This window comes from Lupinus angustifolius, chromosome LG02, assembly GCF_001865875.1.
Source record: "Lupinus angustifolius cultivar Tanjil chromosome LG02, LupAngTanjil_v1.0, whole genome shotgun sequence".
Lineage (NCBI taxonomy): Eukaryota > Viridiplantae > Streptophyta > Magnoliopsida > Fabales > Fabaceae > Lupinus > Lupinus angustifolius.
Window position 1 is genome coordinate 3,836,610 of NC_032010.1, and position 13,533 is coordinate 3,850,142.

Sequence of the window (13,533 nt, forward strand, 5' to 3'; positions counted from 1 at the left end):
GTGGAGGCACATTAGATTGACAAATATTTGGTTTACCCTGATTGATGAGTTCAATGCCTCATTAATTGAATGAATTGCATGGAGAATGATCTTAGTTTATTGGATGGTCATAAGCTAAAGTTTGCTACATGTATGATCAAGTTGACATAGTTATCTGTAGCTTTTGCCAAATGTTGTCCTTGTTACTTTACACTAAGTGGATGCTGTTAATATTTTGCTCTAATATTGTCCTTTGCAGTTTGTCTTGTCATTTTCAACTTGAGGTGCAATATGATGATGGTGTGCTTGTCTTTATGCTATATTTGATCATGAGTGAGGATCTACTTACTCTAAGAGTAAATTTTTTAAACTTACTTTCTATCCTAATCTTTAGGCTAGAAGCAAGTCTTCAATTTAAAACAATGGCCAGAAGGTTGTAAGTTCATAAAAAATAAAAGGAAGAGATTCTGGCTTTACCTCAGCAGCAAGTAAACAACCTAACTCTTAACTATTATTGCATTGTGTTCTACACCAGTGTCCAGACAGGTTAAACACTGACCGACTCATAGGACAACGACTCATCACCGAGCGGTTAAGATCCAGCCTACGTGGCTGTCGATCATATGCTCGGAGGCCTAATTACAGGAAATGACGAGAATGAAAAGACATGGCCTAAATGGTACACCTACAAAACCACATACCTCCTACGCTAAAGGAATGACACGCGTTACGGAGTAGAACACACCATCTAAACACTATGGTCTACCCTCTCACTGCAGGAACAGGCCTAATGTAAGGTTGCAATAGTGTGGACATGGATAAAACATTGGACCGACCAAAGTACAAACATTCTTAACTTCAATTATGCAATTAAAAAATATCAACATAATAGATATTATATAATTAAATTCATTTTCTTAAAGATTATATTAAAAGACACGAAAAAATAAGTCGTTTTTAATTTGGACTTGTGATTATGTTCATTTCTTAAAATCCATGTACTTGAATTTTTAAAATAGCGATTTAAATAGAAAATAAAATTAAGATTAACATAAATCAAATCATCAAATCACACCATGCAATTCATCTAACTTGTAATAATCAGTCTAATCTAAAATGCCGTATAACTTAATTTCCTATTTAAGTTGAATGAATTTTTTGCCTTGTATAGATAATGCTAACTAACTAATTAACTATTAGGTATAAGTGAGTTTATACTATTTCTTCCTGAATTGGAGGGCCCTGAGTTTATTCTGTAATATCCACTTTTTTTGGGTAAAACTAATAGCTAGTTAGATCTTTATCACTTTATCTTCTTCTAGTCCTTTATCACTTAGCTCGTACAATCAATAATCACAATTTTAGTTGTTTTTATTATTGCTTTTATTTTATTTTGACGTTACAATAATTGCTTATTTTAGATCACAAAAATCAACTAAATTTTGTTATTCAATTGTAGTTAAATTAGTCAGCAAAATATTGCATACTTAGAAACTTAGAATAAACTAATATCCATAATTTGAGCCCAACCAAAATAAACAAAATCTAATTATGGTAAATCACAAACTTTAAAACAGTATAGTAAAACAGAAGCAGCATATAATATTATTTAGAAAATAAGTATATGCTCTTATCATGAAATATGTTATCTCTTCAAAACATTTCATAGGCCTTTCCTTCTTATAAACTCTCAAATGTGATACTTCACACTTTCTAGTCTACCCCCCTTGAGTCCACCATATCCCAGCCGAACCATCGGCTCTGATACTACTTATTGAACAAGACTGTGACCGGGGAGCCTCTAACCACCACAGGGAGTTCCATTGTTACATTGGTATGAGAAGAGTCACAAGTGAAACACCACATCTTAAACCAAAATCTTAAAGCATTAGTTCCATTAACATTTCCTTCTTATAAACTCTTTCACTCCTCCTGCATATCCAACGTGGACTTCACACTTAAAATAAACTCAACAAATTTAGTGATCAATGAGATAACTTATTTTCTCGAGGATATTCTCTGGTTAAAATATAACAGAACAACTTTACAGATTTGAAGGCTCCTCAGGCGTTTAGTTTGAAAACGTCGTAAATCTTTAATGGTCGTAACTTAACTTGTCATGAAGAAAAATCGAATATTCCCTTAAAATTCGCATCAAAACATAAAACTTAAACCCTCTCTCAATTCTCCTACAGAATAAATCAAACCTTAACATGCAATTCTTATACTGAAAAATCATAAGAAACAGAAAGGAAAAAAAAACAATGTGTGAAGCTCTCAAGAATAGCTACGAATTATTTGAAGAAATTGGTCGTGGCAAATTCGGCACCGTGTTCCGCTGCTACAACTCAATCACAAACAAATCCCACGCCGCCAAAATCATCCACAAACACCTCCTCACGGATTCAACCGATCGCATGTGTCTAGAAAACGAATCAAAATCCTTGACATATCTTTCCCCACACCCAAACATCCTTCAAATTAGCGACGTTTTTGAAGACAGCGAATCCTTATCGATCGTCACAGAACTCTGCCAACCCAATTTCACCCTCTTGGATCACATCACAAATCACCCCTTATCTGATCTTCAAGCCGCATCAATGATGAAGAACCTTCTAGAAGCAGTGTCATATTGCCACAAACTTGGAATAGCACATAGGGACATAAAACCAGAAAACATTTTATTTGATTCGTGGGGAAATCTTAAAGTTTGTGACTTTGGTTCAGCTGAATGGTTTGGCGACGGAAGAAACATGAATGGAATCGTGGGTACACCTTGTTATGTGGCACCTGAAGTGTTGTTAGGAAGAGAGTATAATGAGAAAATTGATGTTTGGAGTAGTGGTGTGATTATGTATATAATGTTGAGTGGTATTCCACCCTTTTATGGTGATTCTGATACACAAATTTTTGAGGCTGTTATTAGAGGGAATCTTAGGTTTCCTACTAAGATTTTTAACAATGTGTCTCCTTCTGCTAAGGATCTTATGAAGAAGATGATTTGTAGGGATCCCTCTAGAAGAATTTCTGCTGAACAAGCATTGAGTAAGTTTTTCTGATTCCTTTTTATTTTAATATTATTTTTTGAGTGGTTTATTAAAACAAATTACCTTTTAGGTAAAAAAAATAAAAAAATTATTTTGAAGGATTTATTAAAACTATATTTAATCTTTATTATTTTGAAGATATGATTTGATTATTTGAACCATGGTATTTGATTACTTTTTAGGATTTATGGCTTGTTTTTAGATTTTTAGTTACCATAAAATTGTGAATGATCACAAGTGTTTGATTTTTGGTAGAGACATTGTTGGAAGGCTTTTAAATTGACGGTTCTTACCATAAAGTTGGTGGGATTTTCATAAACTATCAAGTGCGATATAGAATTATTTGGACCAATTGTTACTTTTTATTATGTTGGGTATAATATGTGAAGTTTGATGTTAAAGTTGAAATCTAATATGTTAATAGGGATTTATAGTTTTCAATCTTAGTTCTTTTGGTATATCACCTTATATTTTTATATTGATTTTTATAAGCTTTTATTGATATTGATATGTATTTCCCCTGTCTGTTTACTTATAGGACACCCATGGATCTTGAGTGGAGGTTTAGCTAGTGATCTAGCATGAAGATTGAAGAGTAGTTCATGCAATTTGTATCACCAATTTTCCAATTTTGTAGAAAAGATCCCTCAAATGTTTAGAGAAGCAATTTTTTCTTGCTTGTAGTTGTGGACCAAAGAGTTTAGTCTTTTAAGTAAACTCTATGGATATTCCTTTTTTGTTCTTTTGGACAAATCCTTGGTTATGTATAGTGTATTAAAGAATTTCATATCAAAGATTATTTGTGTTTAATATTTTAGGTTTAAGAAATAAGAATGATATATCTCTTTTCAACATTGGACAACCACATATCCATTATACTAAAAATATATATAACTTTCAACCAAATACCCTTAGCTAACACAATAAAATAAAACTAGCATGAGCATGTGTAATGGATTTTCTTATTTGTCTTAGCTAAGTGTATTATTGAATTATGGATATAATGAAAATAGATAAGTAAGTATATATGCAAACTGATTACCAGGCAAGCATGACTGCACGAGCAAAACTATAGTCATAATATAATGTGTTAGTTCAAATGGAAAATGTTTAATTTTTTAAGCATGAGATTTTGTGAGTATAATGTTAATATACATAAATAAAAAAACATTATTGAAAGGGGTGCTCGAAATACTCTAGAAATTAATCTTATTTATTAGGTGAAAAAAACATTCTAAAATACCAAAAAGGGAAAATGGAGCAATTATATTTTAATATTTTATCTTTTATCCATCTTAACCAAAAGAGGGTAAATTTTCCATTTATGCAATTACTCAGTCTCTCCTAAGACCAACAGAACTCTGCCCTAAACAAAAGGGGTGTTACCCCCTGAAAGACACTCTTCATGCATCTTCCGCACCTTGGGATTTCTAAACAAATGGGGTACCCCGAAAAGTTACTCTTCATGCCATTGTTGTGGAAACTAGACTGAATCTGATTGTCTGAACACCGAATGAATTTCAAAATGACTCTAGATTAAACACTTAACAGAATGAGGAATTGAACCGCTTTGAATCGAGAAATTCCAATCCGATCGTGTTAAACTGGAAAGTGAGTCGGGTGTTATTTAAGATTAAATTTTTTTGGAATGCTAATCTAATGTTTTGATTTATTCATGTCCAAAAATACGATGAAGAAACTTCAATATAATTATACATAATTATTAATTATATAAAATTTGTATTTATATATGATTACATGCTCATAAATAATTACTAATTATAAATGAGATCACTCAGTCCAATTGCACGATTAAACCGTTTAAACCAGTTAAATCTAATACATGGTATCTTTCAGTTTGATGTCCAACTCAAGTTTTACAACATTGTTTTATGCATCTTCCCTCTATCCCATAAAAATAATAAAAATATTGTTTGATTTTTTTATTAAAGAAATATCTTTTACAAGAAAAATAAAATTATTAAGAGTAATTATTCATTTCGTTCCCTCAAGTTTTTTTAAATTACCAACTTAGTCCATAATAATTTTAAATTATTAATTTAACAATTTCAATGTGGACTCACAATTAGCCCTTTCATCTAACTTGTTAGTTAATGTTAACGACTTTGTTTATGTAAACCGTTAACTCTCACCTAACGAGACATTTTGTGTCCACGTGGACATGTTTGAAACGTCACTATACAACATGTATTTGTTTTTTACAAAATCATTTTTCAAACAGACATAGTTTTGAGTTATTTTTTTAAATTAAAAATTAAACCCAAAACAAAGTCATTTTGGGTTTCTTCTTCCTCCCTCGTTCTCTCTTCCATTGAACTTAACTTCTTTCATACCATCCCAAACCTGACTTCTTCTCTCGTACCATCCCAAACCTTCTCCTAACCATCTAAATAACATGTCATGGTGGTATGAAAATTAAATTCAACTAATTTGAGCAAATCAGGTCAACAAATGCAAACACATCCAAAAAAATTTGATAAAGGTAAACAATATCATTCAGGCAAAAATATGTTGTGCCACCAATTCTTGGATTTGCTCATTAAATGCAACCAAGACTAATGCAAATTAATAAAGGTTAATACCATTACTAAGATATGTAGTTGAAATTTTTTATACTTTATTTACTTATTTTTTATTTAAAAATAATATAAAATTATGACCGTTAAAAAGAATTTTTTGACACATGTCATAATCCTACCCAGCACGATATTCTCCAGTACTGAAGAGGATCCCATCCATAGATTATCTACCAACGTTCATTGGTTATGCTTTTATATTAATTAGGAAAGATTCCCAACAAATACCATTTTAAAAATAATTTACTAGGAGACTTGAATATCTTAGTATATAAAACACAAACGTGATGCATCATTTATATGTAGATGATTATTGCTTGATTAGATGTGTTATTTGTTAGGTCTATCTTAATATCATGATTTGTAAACCCACACCGCAGTCATCATATTCGTCTCTTACTCCCTCCTTTATCTTTTTTGGTCTATCTTATGTTTATGCACATATTTGATACAATACACCATGAATACTTGTTGTTAGAAATATTGAGTGGAAGATATTAACTATTTATAATGTATGTTGAGCATCTATTTATGTTAAAATTGTTGCGACGTGAGAAAATTCCATTTGTCTTTGTGTATGAACTTTCTATAAGTTATATTTTACTTTTGGATTTAATTTCTAACATCTAAAAATGTTTAAATGACATCTATAATCCCATTTAAATTTGTTTAGAGTTATGAATTTATTTTAAAAAATATGATTTATTACTAACAATAATATGATCATGTTCATGAGTTCAAGTTAACTGTTTGCTATAGTTTACATATTTTAAAAGGAATTTTATATGATTATGGTTTTGAGTTTTTCTAGGTTAAATGTCTACTTTTGTTGCAAACTTATGTTAGAATTTTTGACAATTTATGGGTCATAAATATAATTCTATGATTGTGTTATGACCATTATGTAACTAACCAAAATATAAAATGATGTTCAGTAATTAATTTGGTGGCTAAGGGCATATGTGTCATGAAATAATATAAGTGTAGATACCTTGAGGCAATTTCTGATTTGATGAAGGGACTGAATCAAAATTATTGCAACTAAAGTAGTAACCACTACGGGGTTACTTTTATGGGTTATGGTCCCCATTTGTAAAGCAACAGATTTTAAGGTGTAAAGTTGAGGAGAATAAGGTAGGATGTGGATAGTGTTATCCAAAAGGATATAACACTATCAACTCATCCATTATGCATTAAAACATAAGGTAACCATAAGGCTCGTCTCCTAACACAACACACACTCTCAAGCTTTTGGTTTTCTCATTCCCCTCAAGAGAAACTAAGGAAAACCATTCAGCGCTCTATCATCTGGAAGATCATCGCACCCTCATACCTTCGAGATTCCGAAATGGCTCAACAAGGTATGTTTTTCATCTTCACCATGAACTCATTTGAGGTTTCTTCGGTCTGGACCATGGTTGTTCCATTTGGGCTTATGTATGGGCATAAACATTAGGTTATGGGAACAAAGCCATGGTCATAAGGACTTCCGCATTCAATCTAAGGATTATAGATGGAGAAATTCTCCAACAACTTATTGACTAGAATCCTTTTTTTAAATTTACCACACCCTTCTTCCATTTATTGTTTAATATCTTCCAATCTCATTTCTGTGTTTTTAGTGTTGTTTTTATTTTTCTTCTAGAGTTATGACAGTACCTCAATCTTGATTTTTGATGCTTTTTCTTTCTTATTTACAAGTTTCGACAATACCTCGATGTGTATCCTTGATTATTTTTATTCTTGTTTCCAAGTTTCAGTAGTATCCCAATCTGCATCCTTGATAATTTAATATATTGTTCCCAAGTTCTAGCAATACTTCCACATGTATTTTTGACATTTTGTATATCTTTCTCACAAGCTCCATCAACAATCGATCTACGTTCTTGGCTTATGGTTAAGATTCAATCCACATTAATATGTTGATAGACACATGTAGATGGTTAAGTATCGGGCGAGGTAAATTTTCTCTACATTTGACAAAATTAACATTCATTTAGTTACTAGTTATTTACCATGATACCGCTCAAATCTCGATTTGTCTACTATCTAGTATACAACAAGTAAAGAGCTGTCAATGTGAACACTTAATTTTATTCGATCCAAAACAAAAGAGTTAAAAAAGTTTGTTCAACAAGTTTTTTAAATAAATAAAAAATGAATTTTCTTAAAATAATAATTATAATGGATAGTGAATATCATCAATATGTTTTTAAAATTAAAAAAATATCATTATTTATCTCTTAGAAAATAATAAATAATTAAAATTGATGATATTAATCTTTTTGAATTAGAGATAGGTAGGTTATGAGATTTTTGAAATTTGAGATACTAATTTTATTAATTAGCAATTTAAAATTGACACATTGCTTACCAATAAACCTATCAAAAGGATAACTCAAAATTTGTGCTACCTCTCTCTTCATTTTTCTTAGGTTTCAATGTTATTCATTCAACGATAGTCACAAAGCATATTAAATGTATATATATATATATAATATATATATATATCCTTTTATCTTAACATTGTATTCTTTTTTATTTACTAAATTTAGTTATTTATATACAAATAATAATAAATATATTTTATCAGTAAACAATCAAATAATAATTTTGTATTAATTTTCTATCTTTTAAATAATAATATTTTTATAAATAATAATAATTTTATTTTTAATAAAATTAACAAATATATATTTTTAATTATTAAGTTATTAAATTTCAAATTTTATTAATGATAATTTATTTTTTTACTTTTATAATTAAAAAATGAATAATAAAATTAAAATGTTAATCAATATTGTCTCTTATTTCTTTACTTTCTTATTATATTGCGCAATAAAGATTATAAAGACAATAATGTAAGGTCATATTTTTCGCCTTTTCAGATTGAGATGTGGTAGCAGATATAAGGTTGCTAATTTACTCTATTGAAGTAGGGATGACAGACTATGATTAAGAATTGTTTCTTTCTAGTAATATGTATATAATAAAAATCACCACAATTGGGTATAAAGATAGTTTTCTATGTTCTTACTGAAAGTAGGTGTTGGCGACTTCAAATCATCAGAAAATGGATATGATCTTCCTCCTTTCATCCTCTAATGTTGTGTAACTCATGTTCAACCAAAAATTGGGTTATGATATTATCAACAGTAGCACATGTATGAAAAAAATGTTATTTGTTGTTTCTGTGGGATCAATAGAAGTATGAGGACCTCATTAATTTGCTTGGGAATTCTAAACCAAAGCATGATGCCACATATGAATGAATAGGGATTCATTCATTGAATTTTTGAATGAGTAAACGATCAAAGATATTTTTAATTGTCATGATAAATTTGAAAAAATTACTTTGTGTATTAGTAATTTCAAGTTCATAATACACAAATTTGAAAACATTAATATTTTGCCCCTCTTAAAGTGTAGATTAAGATTTGTTACACCCCGAAAATCACTTCATAAATAATATAATTAATCTCTTATAAAAATGAGTAATTTTATTTTATTTTATGTAATATATAAATCACAAATGGTTTTCCTTATATCCATTCCTTTTTCAAGCAGTTACATTTTTCTAAACTGTAGAAAGTAAATAACTGATACCTAATGATAATTGAAAATGATACAACACTTTTATGAATGCTTTTCACTATAAAAGACTTGACCCCACAATACACACAACAATGTGTTGCTTGGTCTAGTACAATGTGGTTACAAATATAAGGCGAAATCTAAACGTGGCCTAAACTGAAAACTGTAAAGTAAAAATAAGTACAAAATAAGCTGAGGGCGTCAACATTACGAAAGTACCCTACATAGGTATCACTATTCCAAAAATCAAAAGAAGAGAAGCAGCTTCTAGCGGCTAGCTCCAAGACTAGTGGGGTACTAGAGCTCTTGCTCGGATCCTCCTCAGGCTCTGAGTCCGCTGGGAGGTCTACTATCTGTGCAGAGTCCTCTATGCAGACTAACTCCACACAGTCGACGCCATCGTCAACCTCCATCTCCTCCACCATGTCAAAGTCCGAACATAGAGTCCTAATCCTCGCCCTATCAACTCTCCAAGTCTCCTCCTGGGACATCGTGAATCGATAATTCCAAATCATTGCCGATAGGTCCATCTAAACAATGATGTATACCAGTACACCAAAAAGAAAGAAAGGGGGTAAAACATCTAATGAATACTCTTCATTGATATCATGGAATTATACAGAATATCACACTATGACAGAAAAATAAATACAGATATAACATTTATATCATACATGTATGTGCCGATGATGAATGATGCTTGTAACTCAGTATTTGCGAATAAATATCCACGAGTACAATATATGAATGCTATGTTTGGTTCACTCATCCTTACGCCAATATCCTCCTAATAAACTATTCAGAAATAACTGAGAGTACAGGTCTCATAACAAGCTGATTTGAATGCCCAATTCATTCCTCGCAAGGATACATGATTGATCTGTTCCAAAGGAATTGTCCATTTCAGGATGGTGTCGTATAAAACACTTTCTGGGCATCCCTCTCATGATCCTGATTGCAAAAAGGGGTTGTCAGAGATTGTCTAGTTTGCGTTGTGAGAACTTTCTGATTCAACAGAATACCTCATCCAGGAATATAGGGGACTTGTCTCATCTAGACTCTCCCTCAAGGCTTTTGTTGATGCATCACCGCCATCACCGTTCCTCTCAACATCTTGGGGGCTCTTTCGTCTCCCATAACTTTCCTCTCCACTACTTCATTGTTCATAATGAGTATGCACACTAACCGATGTTAGCCGATTAAATATTTTAATCATTGTTGATTCTTACATGATCGGTCCAGCCTAAGACATCTCCAAACGAAATGCTTCTTGTGAGACCTGATCTTAAGTCTTAACACGATAGAGGAATATCACCCTCACCACTACAAACCATCCTTGAATCACCCTGGACAGCCCAATGGTCAAGCCACTTTCGGTTAGACGATCTCGCTGTGTGGAAAACATAAACCTTTTAAGTCTCGCCCTTAACGTCATAATACTCGACGACTGATGATTGTGAAATTATGCTACATTTGAATTGTATTTAACTTGTATTTTAGGACATAATTAGGACTTTAAGATTGTTTTTAGCTTTTATTTCTCTTTGTTCGGGTTGAGCGGGTGTTTTTGGCTATATTGTGCAGTTTCGATGGATTAAAGCCAAAAAGAGTAGAAATTGGGTGCAAGAAGATGAAATTCAGTGTTGAGGCTATGCGAAGACCAATTGAATGGTCAAAAGAAGTAATAGATGTTATATTATATTCCTATTTCTTAAATTTGTTTTGTTGGGCTAAACCCAATATTTTGTAATTAGGATAAATGAGGGTTCTCCCTCAAGGATGAAAATACTTTTTACACTTTATATTACAATTCTCTAACTTAAAATTTGGTATTTTCTTCTCCATTATGAGTGAGTAATTCTCTTTGATTCTAAGATTGGGGCTACGCTCTTTTACATTCAATAAATACTTGTTCTTACTTCTATTTCATTGAGTGTTGTGATTTGAATCATTAAACTGAGTTTTATTCGTGTGAGTTGTCTGACCAACAAATTACACCTCTTAGATACATTAAGGAAGGACCGAGAGGTGAACCCAACTATCTGACCATTCAGCTATTCAAACTAGAATCCTAATTCACGGGAGTAGTATTAGGATTCTCGGGGGGTTTTGGAATTCACCTTGGCTTGATGCGAAGCGATTGGATGGAAAGATCTAAATAAAGGATTTGGTGGATAACCGTACCACGAGAGTAGGTGCGACTTCAATTGAGTACACATGTCAGAGCTTGAGAGAGGATAGCACATATCAAAGAGAAACTCACCCTTGTAACCAAAAGTTCATGAAAAGGAGAAAAACAAGGATTTGCCAGTGTAAAGGCGTTAACCCTTATCTTGGGAACTCTTCCTAAATTAGATTTCAATCTAGTTTTACTATTTTCATAATTATTCTTGTCAATTGTTCAATTGTTCTAAATTCAATTTTAATTTCTATTTGAGTTAAGGATAAATTACTTGTTATAATTAAAGGAGTTTTCCAGTCCTCGTGGGATTGATATTTTATTACTTGACGATATAATCATACACTTGCGATTTTCCATATCAATGACCTCGTCAGAAAGGCCATAAGTAATCCCGTTACCACCAACATTCTATACTATCGGTAGATAAAGTTTTACTTATACTCTAATGATAGATAATTATTTCATCTCTGGGACATTAGTCACTTTTAAAGTATTTTATATTGTATTACTCACATTCACATGATTTCCGTCATTCGGACGATTTTGTAACACTGATAATCGATTATACCAAAGGTGAATAGATTATTCCTAGTTACAATAGCTAAAATAATTTTGTCTTATGACATTGATAATCGACTACCAGTCCTGATAATCAATTATGTCCATCAGACAGGGGGATTTATAGAGTATTACTAATCGATTAAGTTACGTGTTAATCAATTATTCATCGCTACAGTTATTTGAGTAATGGTCATCCATGAATAACCACAACATTATTCTATATATATAGACATAACTTAAACGATATGTCTTAAGAGATCCTAAGTACTTAATCCTAATAGACAGACAATTGATTAAGTACCGAATTTCTTTATACTAAGACAACTTCGAACTTTTGAGGTACTTTAGGAGGTCTAGATGTCATAGTCATGATGTATTCTTCCTCACTTGATAATTCCGTGTATAAAGCTTCTTCGACAATAGGTGAGTGTATAAAGCTTCTTCGACAATAGGTGACTGTGTCATATTAAATTCTTCCGGTAATGAGAACAATTCATAAATCTTATCTTTTACTAGTAAGACATTCTTATTAAGATCAACATTTTAATTAAGACTTTCTAAGTCAACACTTTTCACTTTAAAGTAAGTCAACACTTTTCACTTTAAAGTAAGTCAACTTAATTAAAGTCAACATTTTAAATCAAGACTTTTTAAGTCAAACTTAACACTTTAAAATAAGCTAACTTAATCCAAGTAACTAATTTAAATTAAGATTTCTTAAGTTAAACTTACCAATTTAAAGTAAGCTAACTTAATTAAAATCATTACTTTAACTCAAGATTTGTTAAGTTAAATTTACCACTTGAAAGTAAGTTTTCTTTAAGCAAATCAACACTTTAAATTAAGTAAAATCCAAGACTTTATAACACTTAAATTTATAAAGTCAAAACTTGAGTAAATCACTTTTTATTCCAAATTATTACTTTAACTTGGAAATTAAAATATAACAATTTAATAGAAATCCTTTAATACTTAACACTTTTAAAACAACACATTTCAACAAAAATTCCACTTAACTCATAAACATTTTAACTTAGAAAAACAGAAAAATAAATACATCTAATCTTGTCCAAGGCTATGATTTTTTTAAGCAAAAAATAAGTGGAAAAATCCAAGCTTTACATGGTTTAAAAATTCCTTAAAGGTTCCTTGGTTACATAATCATCCTCTTTAACTAAAATCAACAAAATAATTAGATCCAAAACATTAAGAATGAACCCATGAACAACAAAGAGTCCATGGTTTCAAAGATGGATTTTTAAGGGAGAAAATTTCTCCATTAACCACCTAAACCTCAAAGGTTAAGTCTTAACACAAATGGAGGTAAAAATTACCATTGGAAACACCAATAAGGTCACGACTTGTTCATGTTAAATAGGGGGTTTATTTTGAAGTCCTAAAATTTTATCATGGAAGAAACTAAAGCTAAAGCAAGAATGGTAGGAAGTGAAAATAACTTTGTGTGAAAAAGCTCATTTAAGTTTAAGAAAGCACAAGTTTTAGAGTTTTGATTACATAAAGAGTTAGGAAGATTATTTGGAGATTTTAACGGTTGAAAATGTTCTTAACATAT

The 13,533-nt window shown here is 31.0% G+C and overlaps 1 protein-coding gene across 1 annotated transcript; it reads left to right on the forward strand.

Annotated features, from left to right (window-relative positions):
* LOC109328736 (phosphoenolpyruvate carboxylase kinase 1-like) lies at positions 2,195-3,849 on the forward strand. Its single transcript, XM_019562335.1, has 2 exons — positions 2,195-3,024; positions 3,565-3,849. Exons 1-2 carry the CDS (start codon positions 2,244-2,246, stop codon positions 3,609-3,611), a joined length of 828 nt encoding a protein of 275 aa, XP_019417880.1. The 5' UTR covers positions 2,195-2,243; the 3' UTR covers positions 3,612-3,849.